This window comes from Narcine bancroftii, chromosome 1 (genome assembly GCF_036971445.1).
Source record: "Narcine bancroftii isolate sNarBan1 chromosome 1, sNarBan1.hap1, whole genome shotgun sequence".
Classification (NCBI taxonomy): Eukaryota; Metazoa; Chordata; class Chondrichthyes; order Torpediniformes; family Narcinidae; genus Narcine; species Narcine bancroftii.
This window is the reverse complement of record NC_091469.1, coordinates 163,951,862-163,965,179: the sequence shown is the minus strand read 5'-3', so window position 1 is coordinate 163,965,179 and position 13,318 is coordinate 163,951,862. Positions and strand designations below refer to the sequence as shown.

General features: G+C 40.3%; 1 protein-coding gene across 3 annotated transcripts in view; it reads left to right on the top strand.

Annotated features, from left to right (window-relative positions):
* spef2 (sperm flagellar 2) overlaps positions 1-10,055 on the top strand; it is a 167,971-nt gene extending 157,916 nt beyond the window's left edge. For 2 of the 3 annotated variants that reach the window (XM_069884256.1, XM_069884239.1), the window contains exon 28: positions 8,295-8,499. In XM_069884256.1, the coding sequence (XP_069740357.1) occupies positions 8,295-8,396 (102 nt within the window). In that variant the 3' untranslated portion in view covers positions 8,397-8,499. Of the gene's footprint in view, positions 1-8,294; positions 8,500-9,913 lie in introns of those variants that run through there. The other variant, XM_069884246.1, reaches the window with a different exon arrangement.
* The last annotated feature ends 3,263 nt before the right edge of the window (positions 10,056-13,318 follow it).

Sequence of the window (13,318 nt, the reverse complement as noted above, 5' to 3'; positions counted from 1 at the left end):
GGAATACATTTATTCATTTCTATATACCATTGTTGTATTTTCAAATTATCTTCCAATTTCCAGGTTGACATAATACATTTTTTTGCTACGGCTAGGGCTATCTTAACAAATCTTTTTTGTGCATCCTCCAAATCAATTCCAAAATCTTTGTTTTTTATGTTACTTAGGAGAAAGATCTCTGGATTCTTTGGTATATTGTTTTCTGTTATTTTATTTAATATCTGATTGAGATCTTCCCAAAATTTTTCTACTTTCTCACATGTCCAGATTGCATGAATTGTTGTTCCCATTTCTTTTTTACATCGAAAACATCTATCAGATACTGTTGGGTCCCATTTATTTAATTTTTGAGGTGTAATGTATAGCCTGTGTATCCAGTTATATTGTATCATACGTAACCTCGTATTTATTGTATTTCTCATCGTTCCAGAGCATAACTTCTCCCATGTTTCCTTTTTTATCTTTATATTTAAATCCTGTTTCCATTTTTGTTTAGTTTTACCATTTTTTTCCTCATTCTCCTTTTCTTGCAGCTTAATATACATATTTGTTAAAAATCTTTTGATTATCATTGTATCTGTAATCACATATTCAAAGTTACTTCCCTCTGGCAAACTCAAACTGCTTCCTAATTTATCCTTCAAGTAGGATCTCAATTGGTAATATGCCAGTGCTGTATCTTGAGTTATATTGTATTTATCTTTCATTTGTTCAAAGGATAATAATCTATTTCCTGAAAAACAATTTTCTATTCTTTTAATCCCTTTTTTCTCCCATTCTCTAAAGGAAAGGTTATCTATTGTAAAAGGGAGTAACTTGTTTTGCGTCAATATTAGTTTTGGTAATTGATAATTTGTTTTATTTCTTTCTACATGAATCTTCTTCCAAATATTGAGTAGATGATGTAATACTGGAGAACTTCTATGTTGTACCAATTTTTCATCCCATTTATATAATATGTGTTCAGGTGTCTTTTCCCCTATTTTATCTAATTCTAATCTAGTCCAATCTGTCTTTTCCCTTGTTTGATAAAAATCTGATAGGTATCTTAATTGTGCGGCTCTATAATAATTTTTAAAGTTTGGCAGTTGTAAGCCTCCTTGTTTATACCATTCTGTTAATTTATCTAGTGCTATCCTCAGTTTCCCTCCCTTTCCATAAAAATTTCCTTATTATTTTCTTTAACTCCTTGAAGAATTTCTCTGTCAGTTGTATTGGCAATGCCTGAAATAGGTATAATATCCTTGGAAAAATGTTCATTTTAATACAGTTTATCCTTTCTATTAGTGTTAGTGGTAAGTCTTTCCAATGCTCTAAGTCGTCCTGTAATTTTTTCATTAGTGGATAATAATTGAGTTTATATAGTTGGCCGAGATTTTTGTTTATTTGTACAACTAGGTATCTTATTGCTTGCATTTGCCATCTAAATGGTGATTCTTTCTTAAATTTTGAGAAATCCGCATCATTCATAGGCATTGCTTCACTTTTATTTACGTTGATCTTGTAACCCGACACTTCTCCATATTCCTTCAATTTCTTCTATAATTCTTTTATTGATAGTTCTGGTTCTGTTAAGTATACTATAACATCATCCGCAAATAAACTGATTTTATATTCTTTGTCTTTTATTTTTATCCCTTTTATATTATTTTCTGTTCTTATCAATTCTGCTAGTGGTTCTATAGCTAACACAAACAATAAAGGTGATAGTGGGCATCCCTGTCGTGTTGACCTGCTTAAGTTAAATTGTTTTGATACATGTCCATTTAATGTCACTTTCACTAATGGTCCCTTATATAATGCTTTAATCCAATTAATATACTTCTCCGGTAAACTGAATTTTTGCAATACTTTGAACAAATAATTCCATTCTACTCTGTCAAAGGCCTTCTCTGCGTCTAAAGCAACTGCTACTCTTGGTGCTTTATTCCCTTCTACTGCATGAATTAAGTTAATAAATTTACAAATATTGTCTGTTGTGCGTCTTTTTTTGATAAATCCAGTTTGGTCTAGATTTACCATTTTCGGTACATACTCTGCTAATCTGTTTGCTAATAATTCAGCTATTATCTTATAATCTGTGTTAAGTAAAGATATTGGTCTATATGACGCTGGTGTGAGTGGATCTTTCCCTTGCTTTAGTATTACTGTAATTGTTGCTGTTTTACATGAATCTGGTAAGCTTTGCGTTTTATCAATCTGGTTGATTACTTCCAGGAGGGGCGGAATTAATAAGTCTTTAAATGTTTTATAGAATTCTATTGGGAATCCATCCTCTCCTGGTGTCTTATTATTTGGTAATTTTTTTATTATCTCTTGTATTTCTACTATTCTAAATGGCTCTGTTAATTTATTTTGTTCCTCTATTTGTAGTTTTGGTAGTTCAATTTTAGTTAGAAATTCATCTATTTTCCCTTCTTTCCCTTCGTTTTCAGTTCGGTATAATTGTTCATAGAATTCTCTAAAGTTTTCCTTAATTTCTTTTGGATTATATGTAATTTGTTTGTCTTTTTTCCTTGATGCCAATACCATTTTCTTAGCTTGTTCTGTCTTAAGCTGCCATGCTAGGATTTTGTGCGTTTTTTCCCCTAGTTCATAATATTTCTGTTTTGTCTTCATTATATTTTTCTCCACCTTATATGTTTGTAATGTTTCATATTTTATTTTTTTATCCGCCAATTCTCTTCTTTTAGTTGTATCTTCCTTCATTGCTAATTCTTTTTCTATATTTGCTATTTCCCTTTCCAACTGCTCTGTTTCCTGATTATAGTCCTTCTTCATCTTGGTTACATAACTTATTATTTGCCCTCTAATGAATGCTTTCATTGCATCCCATAGTATAAACTTATCTTCCACTGATTCCGTATTTATTTCAAAATACATTTTTAATTGTTTTTCAATAAATTCTCTAAAATCCTGCCTTTTAAGTAACATGGGGTTTAATCTCCATCTATACATTCTTGGAGGGATGTCCTCTAACTTTACTGTCAATATTAAGGGTGAATGGTCCGATAGTATTCTAGCTTTATATTCTGTTTTTTTTATTCTATCTTGCATACGAGCTGATAACAAAAATAGGTCTATTCTTGAGTATGTTTTATGTCTAGCCGAGTAAAACGAACATTCCTTTTCCTTTGGGTGTTGTTTCCTCCATATATCCAAAAGTTGCATTTCTTCCATCGATTTAATTATAAATTTGGTAACTTTGCTCTTTCTGTTAATTTTTTTCCCAGTTTTGTCCATATTTGAATCCAAATTCAGGTTGAAATCCCCTCCTATTAATATGTTCCCTTGCGTATCTGCTATCTTCAAAAAGATATCTTGCATAAACTTCTGATCTTCTTCATTAGATGAATATACATTGAGTAGATTCCAAAACTCCGAATATATCTGACATTTTATCATTACATATCTCCGTGCTGGATCTATTATTTCCTCTTCTATTTTAAATGGCACATTTTTACTAATTAATATAGCTACTCCTCTTGCTTTTGAATTATACGATGCTGCTGTTACATGTCCTACCCAATCTCTCTTTAATTTCTTATGCTCCAATTCAGTTAAATGTGTTTCTTGCACAAATGCTATATCAATTTTTTCTTTTTTCAGTAAATTTAGCAGTTTCTTCCTTTTAATTTGGTTATGTATTCCATTAATATTTAAAGTCATATAGTTCAACATAGCCATTTTATACTTTGTTTATCTTCCCTTTCCGTTTTTCCATCATTACCTTTCCTTCTTATCCATTTCTGTTTTCTTGTTTTGAATCCTTAATAAGACAACATTCCTAAAACATCAAACATTTTCCTTATTCTCCTATTTAAAACTTCTTTAGCCCCAATCCCCCCTTCCCCTCCTGAGTTGTCCTTTATCCCTTGTCAGACAACCACATTTCCCCTCTCCATTTGGATTTGCAAATTCACTCGCAAGCGTCAGCTGATTTTGCAGTAACCGTAACACCCCCTCACCCAGCAACCCCCAGAAAAGATTTCACTTTTCATATGTGACAAAGGTCACTCTTTTAATTCCCTCCTTATTCCCTCTATTCCTTTTCCTTCCCTTATTAATTCTTGTCTATACTATCTATATTTTCCTCTAAATACGGATACATTCATGTATGCACATTATACATATACACACATATTTACCCACATACATATAAATCGTGGTCAATTTTACTCTTATTACATGTCTTCATCTCTCTGTTTGTTTTGTAGTTGTTCTGCAAATTTCCTTGCTTCCTCTGGATCCGAGAATAGTTTTTTTTTCCATAAGATCATTTTCGATGTTTTGAACTCCTTCCTCTTCTTCAGGAGTTCAAAACTTGTGTCTTTTTAGTTTGCAGTCTTCATGTCTCAGTCTATTTTGTAATTGTTCTGCAAATTTTCGTGCTTCCTCTGGATCCGGAATAATTTTTTTTTCCATAAGATCATTTTCGATGTTTTGAACTCCTTCCTCTTCTTCAGGAGTTCAAAACTTATGTCTTTTTAGTTTGCAGTCTTCATCTTTCAGTCTATTTTGTAATTGTTCTGCAAATTTTCGTGCTTCCTCTGGATCCGAGAATAGTCTGTTTTGTTGTCCTGGAATAAATATTTTCAATACCGCTGGATGCTTTAGTATAAATTTATACCCTTTCTTCCATAAAATCGCCTTTGCTGTATTGAACTCCTTTCTCTTCTTCAGGAGCTCAAAACTTATATCTGGATAAATGAAGATTTTTTGCCCTTTGTACTCCAGTGGCTTATTGTCCTCTCTTACTTTTTCCATTGTTTTCTCCAGTACCTTTTCTCTTGTAGTATATCTTAGGAATTTTACTAAAACAGATCTTGGCTTTTGTTGTGATTGTGGTTTAAAGGCCAATGCTCTATGTGCCCTTTCTATTTCCATTTCTTGCTGTAGTTCTGGACATCCTAGGATCCTAGGGATCCAATCTTTTATAAACTCTCTCATATTCTTGCCTTCTTCATCTTCCTTAAGGCCCACTATCTTTATGTTATTTCTTCTGTTATAATTTTCCATTATATCTATTTTCTGAGCTAACAGTTCTTGTGTCTCTTTAACTTTTTTATTAGATTCCTCTAATTTCTTTTTTAAGTCCTCTACCTCCATTTCTACTGCTGCATCTCGTTCTTGCACCTTGTCGATTCTTTTTCCCATTTCTGATAAGGTTATATCTATTTTATTCATTTTCTCTTCTGTATTGTTTATTCTTCTTCTTAAATCATTAAATTCTTGCGCTTGCCATTCTTTAAATGGCTCCATGTATTCTTTAATAAGAGAAAGTATATCCTTTATCTTGCCTTTCCCTTCTTCTTCTATTTCACTGTACTCTTCCTCTTCTTCTTCTTCTTCTTCCTCTGGGTTGGCCATCTGTTGTTTCTTTGTTGCCCTTTTCTTCTCTTCTTTCTTGTTTTCGTTGTCTTCTATGTTCTCCTCTTGCTGCAGGTGTTCTGCAGCTGTCATTGCCGGCTGTGGAGATCGACTCCCCAGCTGGTCACCCCTCCCGTCGGTGTGTTTTTTTTTCATGCGCGGTTGCGCACTTTTACTCGGCTCAGCGAGCCATTTTTGTAGTCCATATTCTACTGACCTGAGGGAGCGGGTTTCTCTCTCCACCGCTGGCCTCTTCGAACAGGTAAGGCCTTTTCCTTCATCTTCCGTTGTCTTCTCTTCCTCTCTTCTTACCGTTGGTTTCGACTTTTCTTTTTTCGTCGCCATCTTCTTTCCACCTTTATATTCACTTTACTTTGATTTTTATTTTTGTGCCTTTGTGTTTTGCTTTGTTTTTTCTGACTTTTCTGGAGAGGGCTGGAGTTCACCGTCCGGCCACTACTCCATCACGTGACTCCTCCTGCAATTTTCCAGTTTATGTAGCCCTACAGAATGCTATGGCTTTTTCCAGATCTAGATTTTGCTCTTTTGGGCTCTTAACTTGCTTTTGTTTCTCAATTCAGTCACATACTGATCAATACTTTCTTCTGTTTTCTGTACACATGTGAAGAATCTGTGCCTCTCAAACATCACGTTACATTTAGGTATCCAGTATCCCTCAAACTGTCCCATTAATTTTTCTTGTTTCATTTTGTCTCTTTCAGCAGCAAATGTGAACTTATTATTCACCTCCAGGGCTTCTTCACTCATAACATGTAAGAAAACTGGGGCTTTCACTTTATCACTTTTCTCATCAGCTTCGAATTCCACTAAATACAATCCAAAACATTATTTGAATCTGTTCCAATTTTCAGCCACATTACTTGTCAGCTGAAGTTTCACTGGTGGATGTAATCCTTCCAATTTTCTCTTTGTTAGTTTCTCTTCACTGATCAGTTGTTGACTTTAGATTTTACCTTTTAAAGTATTTCCTTCTAATTTCCTTCATCCCAGTTCTGACACCATGTTTCATCTTGTATTCGTATGTGTGAGTTCTTAGACAACACATGGATGAGGGAAAAGGTTCTTTACTTTAAAGTTGTTGTAAACAGCACCTTGAGGCTGCAGCCTCCATTACAGATCTCTCATACAGCAGTCTCCTTGTCTGTGTGAACACCCTGCTGGCAGCCAAATATAATCAAACAGGAACTTTGATCCTTAAGACATTGCTAGTGGCCATGCAAACATGATCATTATCATTACCGAAGGTTCAGACACTCGGTATTCATGGTGAAGTAGTGAACTGGATTCGACAATGACTGGACAGGAGAAGCCAGAGTGTAGTGGTGGATGATGCTTCTCAGACTGGATGCCTGTGACTAGAGGTGCCTCAAGGATCGGAGCTGGGACCATTGTTATTTGTCAACTATATCAATGATTTGGACGATAACGTGGGAAATTGGATCAGCAAGTTTGCAGATGACACTAAGATTGGAGACGTTGTGGACAGTGAAGAATGTTTTCAAAGTTTGCAGAGGGATCTGGACCATCTGGAAAAATGGGCTGGAAAATGGCCGATGGAGTTTAATGCAGACAAGTGTGAGGTGTTCCCTTTTGGAAGGACAAACCAAGAAAGGATGTGCACGATAAATTGTTGGGCATTGAGGAGTATGGTAGAACAGAGGGATCTAGGAATACAGATAATATAACTCCCTGAAAGAGGCGTCACAGGTGGACAGGGTTGTAAAGGGAACTTTTGACATCTTGGCCTTCATAAATCAAAGTATTGAGTCCAGGAGTTGGGATGTTATGGTAAAATTGTCTAAGACATTGGTGAGGCCAAATCTGGAGGATTGTGTGCAGTTTTGGTCACCAAACTGCTGGAAAGATCTCAATAAAATAGAAAGAGGGCAGAGAAGATTTACTAGGAACATCAAAGAATGAGGGGAAAGTTGACTGAGGTATTTAAAATTATGAGGGAGATCAACAGAGTAAATATAGGTCGGCTTTTCCCACTAAAGGGGAAGGTGAGAGACAAACCAGAGGACATGATAACAAATGGGTTAAATGTTGTAGAAGATGTGTGAAGACTTATTTCCCATTCATAACTCCATGCTGACTTGGACTAATCCGGTTACTCATAGAAACCTAGAGCATTACAACACAGAAATAGGCCCCTTCAGCCTTTCTGGTCTGTGCCAAAATATATATATATTTTTTTTGCCTAGTCCCACTGACCTGTTCCCGGTCCATAGCCCTCTGTACCTCTCCCATCCACCAACCTGACCAAATTCTTATTAAATGTTAAAATTGAGCCCATATTCACCATTTCAGCTGGCAGCTCGCTCCACATTCACACCACTCTCTGTGAAGAAGTTCCTCCTAAATTTTTCCCCTTTTTCTCTTAACCCATGTCCTATGGTTTGTATCTCACCCACCCTCAGTGGAAAAAGCCGATCTACAATTTCTCTGTCTGTCCCCCTCATAATTTTAAACACCTCTATCAAATCTCCCCTCATTCTTCTACGCTCCAGGGAATAAAGTCCTAACCTGTTGAACCTTTCCCTGGAACTCAGTTCCGGAAGTTCAGGCAACATCCCAGTAAATCTTCTCTGCTCTCTCTCTATCTTATTGAGACCTTTCCTGTTCTCTTTCCTCCCTTGATTTTGTACAGATGTCCTCTGTTGTTTGCTACTCCTCTCAGGACCCCTCCTTTGTCTCAGCTGCCATTCCTGTCTCTCCCCACCCTGCTTGGTTTCCTACCCCCAAACTGTCTCTATTGTTGCCCCTCACTCTGCTTCTCCTCTCCCTTTCTCCGCTAGTCTCACACCCCATCCCCATCACTATAGTACCCTCTGCCTTGCCCTGTCACTGACTCTCTCTCTCTCTCTCTCTCTCTCTCTCTCTCTCTCTCTCTGGTGATGCAGGACCTGCAGGCCATTGTGCAGAAGAGATCTGTGGAGAGTGAGAGGGTTGCCAGCAGCTCCCCCGAGCCTTCAGTCGAATTGGCTCCCAGCACCCCCCACTGATGACATAGGACAGAACCAGAATCGGCGAAAGATTCCCAAGGTGTGAATCAAACTGATTATGATGGGAAACAATGAACAAGAATAAATGAAAGATGTATCCGTTTCTCATTGAAGTTCCTTGGGCCGGGTCATGGGAGTATGTGTCTCTGACCTGGGTGTTGGGATCCGAGACACAGAAATGACCAACAAGTGGCAGGGTACAGATGGAGGTCCAACGGGCCTAGAGACCACAGCTCAGCTGCCTTTATCCATTGGCTCCTGCCTCTCCTAGGACAGGGACGGGGACCATATTTGAGGGAGCTGGGACACAGGGCCTCAGAATCACAGAATAGTAGAAAATTTGAGCATGAGAAGGCCATTCAGCCCCTCAAGCCTGCTCCCCCATTCAAGATGACCATGACTGACCATAGGACCCAGTCTATTATCCCTGCTTTCCCTCCACACCCCCACCCCCGACCCCATTAGCCACAAGGTCCACATCCTCTCCCTTGTGAATATCTAATGAACCAGCCTCAGCAACGTTATGCGTCATGGAGTTCCACAGGTTCACAACTCTCTGAGTGAAGAAGATCCTCCTCACCTCAGTCCTGAATGATTTCCCCCTTCTCCTTGGACTGTGACCCCTTGTCATGGACTTCTCCAACATCCGGAATATTCTTCCTGCATCTCACCTGTCTGGTTCTGACAAGAGTTTGATGCCTCAATGAGATCCCCTCTCATTCTCCTGAATCCTGGTGAGTGTAACCCTGGTCTATCCGTTCTTTCTACATCCATCAGTCCTGTCATCCCAAGGATCAGTCTGGTGACCCTTCACCATACCCCCTCAATCACAAGGTCGTCCTTCCTCAGATTCAGAGACCAAAACTGCCCACAATACTCAAGGTGTGGCCTCCCCAAGTCCCTGTCCAACTACAGCCAGACCTCCCTGCTTCTACATTCAAAACCTCTCACAGCCAAGGCCATCAAGATTTCTTCCCAACCTTTCACTGATGCATCATCAACCCCCAGGTCTTTCCCACCTGTTGTACCTGCAACCCACCCTTCCCTTACTTATGCCCCATCATCCCCAGGTCCTGCTGCACCTCCCCTCTCCCTAACTCCTCACCATTCAGATAATAATCTGCCTGCTGTATAGCCACCAAAGTGGACACCCTCTCCTCTATCTCCATTAGACTGCATCTGTCGTACATTTGCCCACATTCCCCATCTGTACAAGGCATCCTGCTGCCCTTTGGAACCTTCCTCTCCAACCCCGCCACCCCCACCCCCCCCCCCCCCCACCCCACTCCAGCTCAGTATCATCTGTAAACTGAGCGATTATTCACAATTCCTTTGTCTCGACCAGGTGTCTCTCAGGATTCTGCTGAAAGTTTATGGGGCCCTTCCTTCCCTGTGAAGCCGTCAGGTTTAGTTGGTTTCTTTTGTACTTACTACATAAAAACATAAAGATTATGTTACGCAAGGGGAAAAGAAAACAAGGGTTTTACTCTGAACGTAACTATGGTTTGTGTTCCCAGAACAGACAAACAGGAAATCAATCTTACTGAACGTGTAGGAAAGAAGAAAACATGAAAGTACAAAACAAAGGACAATAAAGAGGCCGCGGGATGCCTTGCACAGATGGGGACTGTGTCCTGTACACAACAACCAATTTGGAAACCGTCAGCACAAACATGAGGATGGGAAAATTCCACTCCCACCCCCCCCCCCGCCCCCCCCAAACCTGCTGTCTGTGGCCCCGTTAAGGATGACTGGCCAGGATCATCAATATATTGTAAATAGCTGGCGGTGCCAGCACTGAACCCTGTGGTGCCCACTAATCTGGGAAGGATCCATTCTCTGCTTCCTGCCTGCAACCAGGTTTCTACACACGTTACCACATTACCTCCAAGGACATAGAACCATAGGCAGTACAGCACAGAAACAGACCCTTCGGCCCTTCTAGTCTGTGCCGAACCATTATTCTGCCTAGACCCACTGACCTGCACCCAGTCCGTACCCCTCCATACCTCTCCCATCCATGTGCCTGTCAAGATTCTTCTCAAATGTTAACATTGAGCCCACATTCACCACTTCAGCTGGCAGCTCGTTCCACTCTCTGTGTGAAGAAGTTCCCTCTAAACCTTTCCCCTTTTACTCGTTCCACACCCCCACCACTCTCTGTGTGAAGAAGTTCCCTCTAAACCTTTCCCCTTTTACTCGTTCCACACCCCCACCACTCTCTGTGTGAAGAAGTTCCCCCTAAACCTTTCCCCTTTCACCCTTAACCCACATCCTCTGGTTTGTATTTTACCCACCCTCAGTGAAAAAAGCCAACCTACATTTGCTATGTCTGTCCCCCTCATCATTTTAAATACCTCAATCAAATCTCTCCTCATTCTTCTACACTCCAGGGAATAAGGTCCTAACCTGTTTAACCTTTCCCTGTAGTTTGGGCAACATCCCAGTAAATCTCTGAAGGATTCTTCAATAAATCCTGATCCAATAGGAACATTTAAAGGACCCAGACAGGTACATGGATGTAAGGAACATGGGTTGGGGGGTTGTGGCTTGTATAGTATTGTCAACACAACATCGTGTGCTGATGGGCCTGTATTATATTGAAATTTCCTAACAATTAACTCCAGCATTTACCTCGCCATGAAAGTCAGGTTCACTGGTTCATGGCCCCCTCTGGGAGCTGCACCAAACAATGAAGAGTAGAGAATTCTAATCCGGTACACACTGCCGCTTCCTGACCCATTCAGAACCAAGTTGACCGCTTTATTGGGGTGAATGGCCTCCCAGGGGGAAATCACAGTGGCCATGCCTCTGGTTCCGAGACTCAGAGTGGGTGCAGGGAGAAACGGAGAGTGAGAGGCTGTGGTCAGAGAGGTGGACAGGAGATTCTCTAACCAAGATTGAGACTCCCAGCTGTCTGTGCCTCCCGGGAGTGTGGTTTGGAGATTTCTCACATCGAGTCACTACATCCTGAAAAGGCAGGGCAACTGCCTGAAATTATATCAGCCATCCGGAGGATAATGTGATAAATTGGATCAGCAGGTTTGCAGATGACACTGAGATTGGAGACGTTGTGGACAGAAGGTTTTCAAAGTTTGCAGAGGGATCTGGACCAACTGGAAACCTGGGCTGGAAAATGGCAGATGAAATTTAATGCAGACAAGCGTGAGGGGTTGCATTTTGGAAGCAGTTGCCAGCAGGTCTCAACCTGGTGTGAATCCCTCGACTGCAATCATCTGCAGCCTGTGTGGGTTCCGCTCCTCGAGCCACCAAATTCTTCAGCTGCAGAACCTCCTCCCTGGCCCACTCCCATGGTCACCGTTCTGTGGGGTTGTCCTCTGCTTCTCCTTCTCAAACAGGGGTGGGAGGGGGCCTGTCTCCCCATTACTGGTGCTCTGCACCAGTCCTCTGCTTCCCTGGAGTCTACCACCCCTCGTGACTGCTGCCGATCACAGGCACCACCATCTTGGGCCTAGACCCTGTGGTTGCAGGATTTTAAAATAACCCAACCGTTGGCTCCTTTAACGGGCTGTTTAAAGCTGGTATGGAGCCATAGGTAGTTGGACCCCGCAGGAACGCAGTATCTCCACTCTCCACGGGTTCACACCAGCAGCAGGGCCGCCAGTCAGGACACTCTCTATTGTGCTCCTGTTGAGCGTTGTTAGAAGGGGGACTGGTAGATCTTTCCTCTTTAAACTCCTTAGGAAGCGTTTTCCTGACTACTGAGGAAGTGTTTTAGGTCCAGGATAGGTCGTCCTTTAAATGGATGCCAAAGGACTTGGTGTTCCCCACTCTCTCCACGATGGAACTGTTGATATGTAGTGGGGAGTGGTGTTACAACATAGACCAGCGGCAATAGAAATTCACCAAGACAATGGTATCTTCAAAACAAAAATTTTTATTAATAACTATCAATAACATAACATTTCTTGCTTAACTCTAAACTTAACCCCACTATTGCACAAGTGTGTGCATATGGAGGCAAAATCCAAAACTATTACCAGTTCAGAAATAATTCTGAAAAGATTAAAATTTAATCTCAGAAATATTTTGTGTGAAAACTCAGAGTCTTTAACTGCTGTTTAAAAGTTCTCAAACTCACAAATTCTTTGTAGATCTGGTTTCAGAGAAATGTTTCTTCATACGAATGATTTTCCACAAATCCTCCTCTCTTGTACAGAGGTTCCAGAATCTGTTTTACACACGATGATTTCACAAACTCAGGTAGGAGTCTGATGAAGTCACCATCTCAAGGGTTACGATCCAGAAACAAAAATGATCTTGTTTTCTTTTACCCAGAGTTGGTACAATATTAAGGATGCCTTCCTGCTGTTTTAATCACATGACATGACATCACTCTTGGCTTCTGTTTAATTTCTCCAAAAGCATGAATCACGGTAGATGGCCTTATGCTTGTTTATACAGATTACGCAAGTGTCCCTCTATGAGTGTTTCAAGTTCCAACTTTTCCAAAAACTAATGATAAAATGCTTCCGGACTGTCTCCTCAAGCCAACCAACAGAATGGCTGTGTGTACACAGATGCTTCTCTAAGTATATATCATTTCCTCCAGTATTTATGGCTGTTTATGCAGCTTCCACTGTACATGGATTAGCAGACATTTTGACTTTCAAAATGATGTTCTGTGTGTTAGTGTCGGTCCCTGTCCACCCGCAAAGCCTTTACCAAAATAATACAATTTTGTAACTAAAGATTATTAACACAATTACATTACAAGTGGTCCTTCATTCTCCTAATGTCCACAATTAACTCCCTTGTTTCATCCATGCTGAGACTCAGGTTGTTCCTCTTGCAAACCTTTCAAGCTAACTCATTATCGTTGCCGACAAGGCTGTGTCATCCGCAAAAGATGAATCTGTTGGAGCTAAGCCTGGCAGTGCAGTGCAGCATGAACAGTAGTC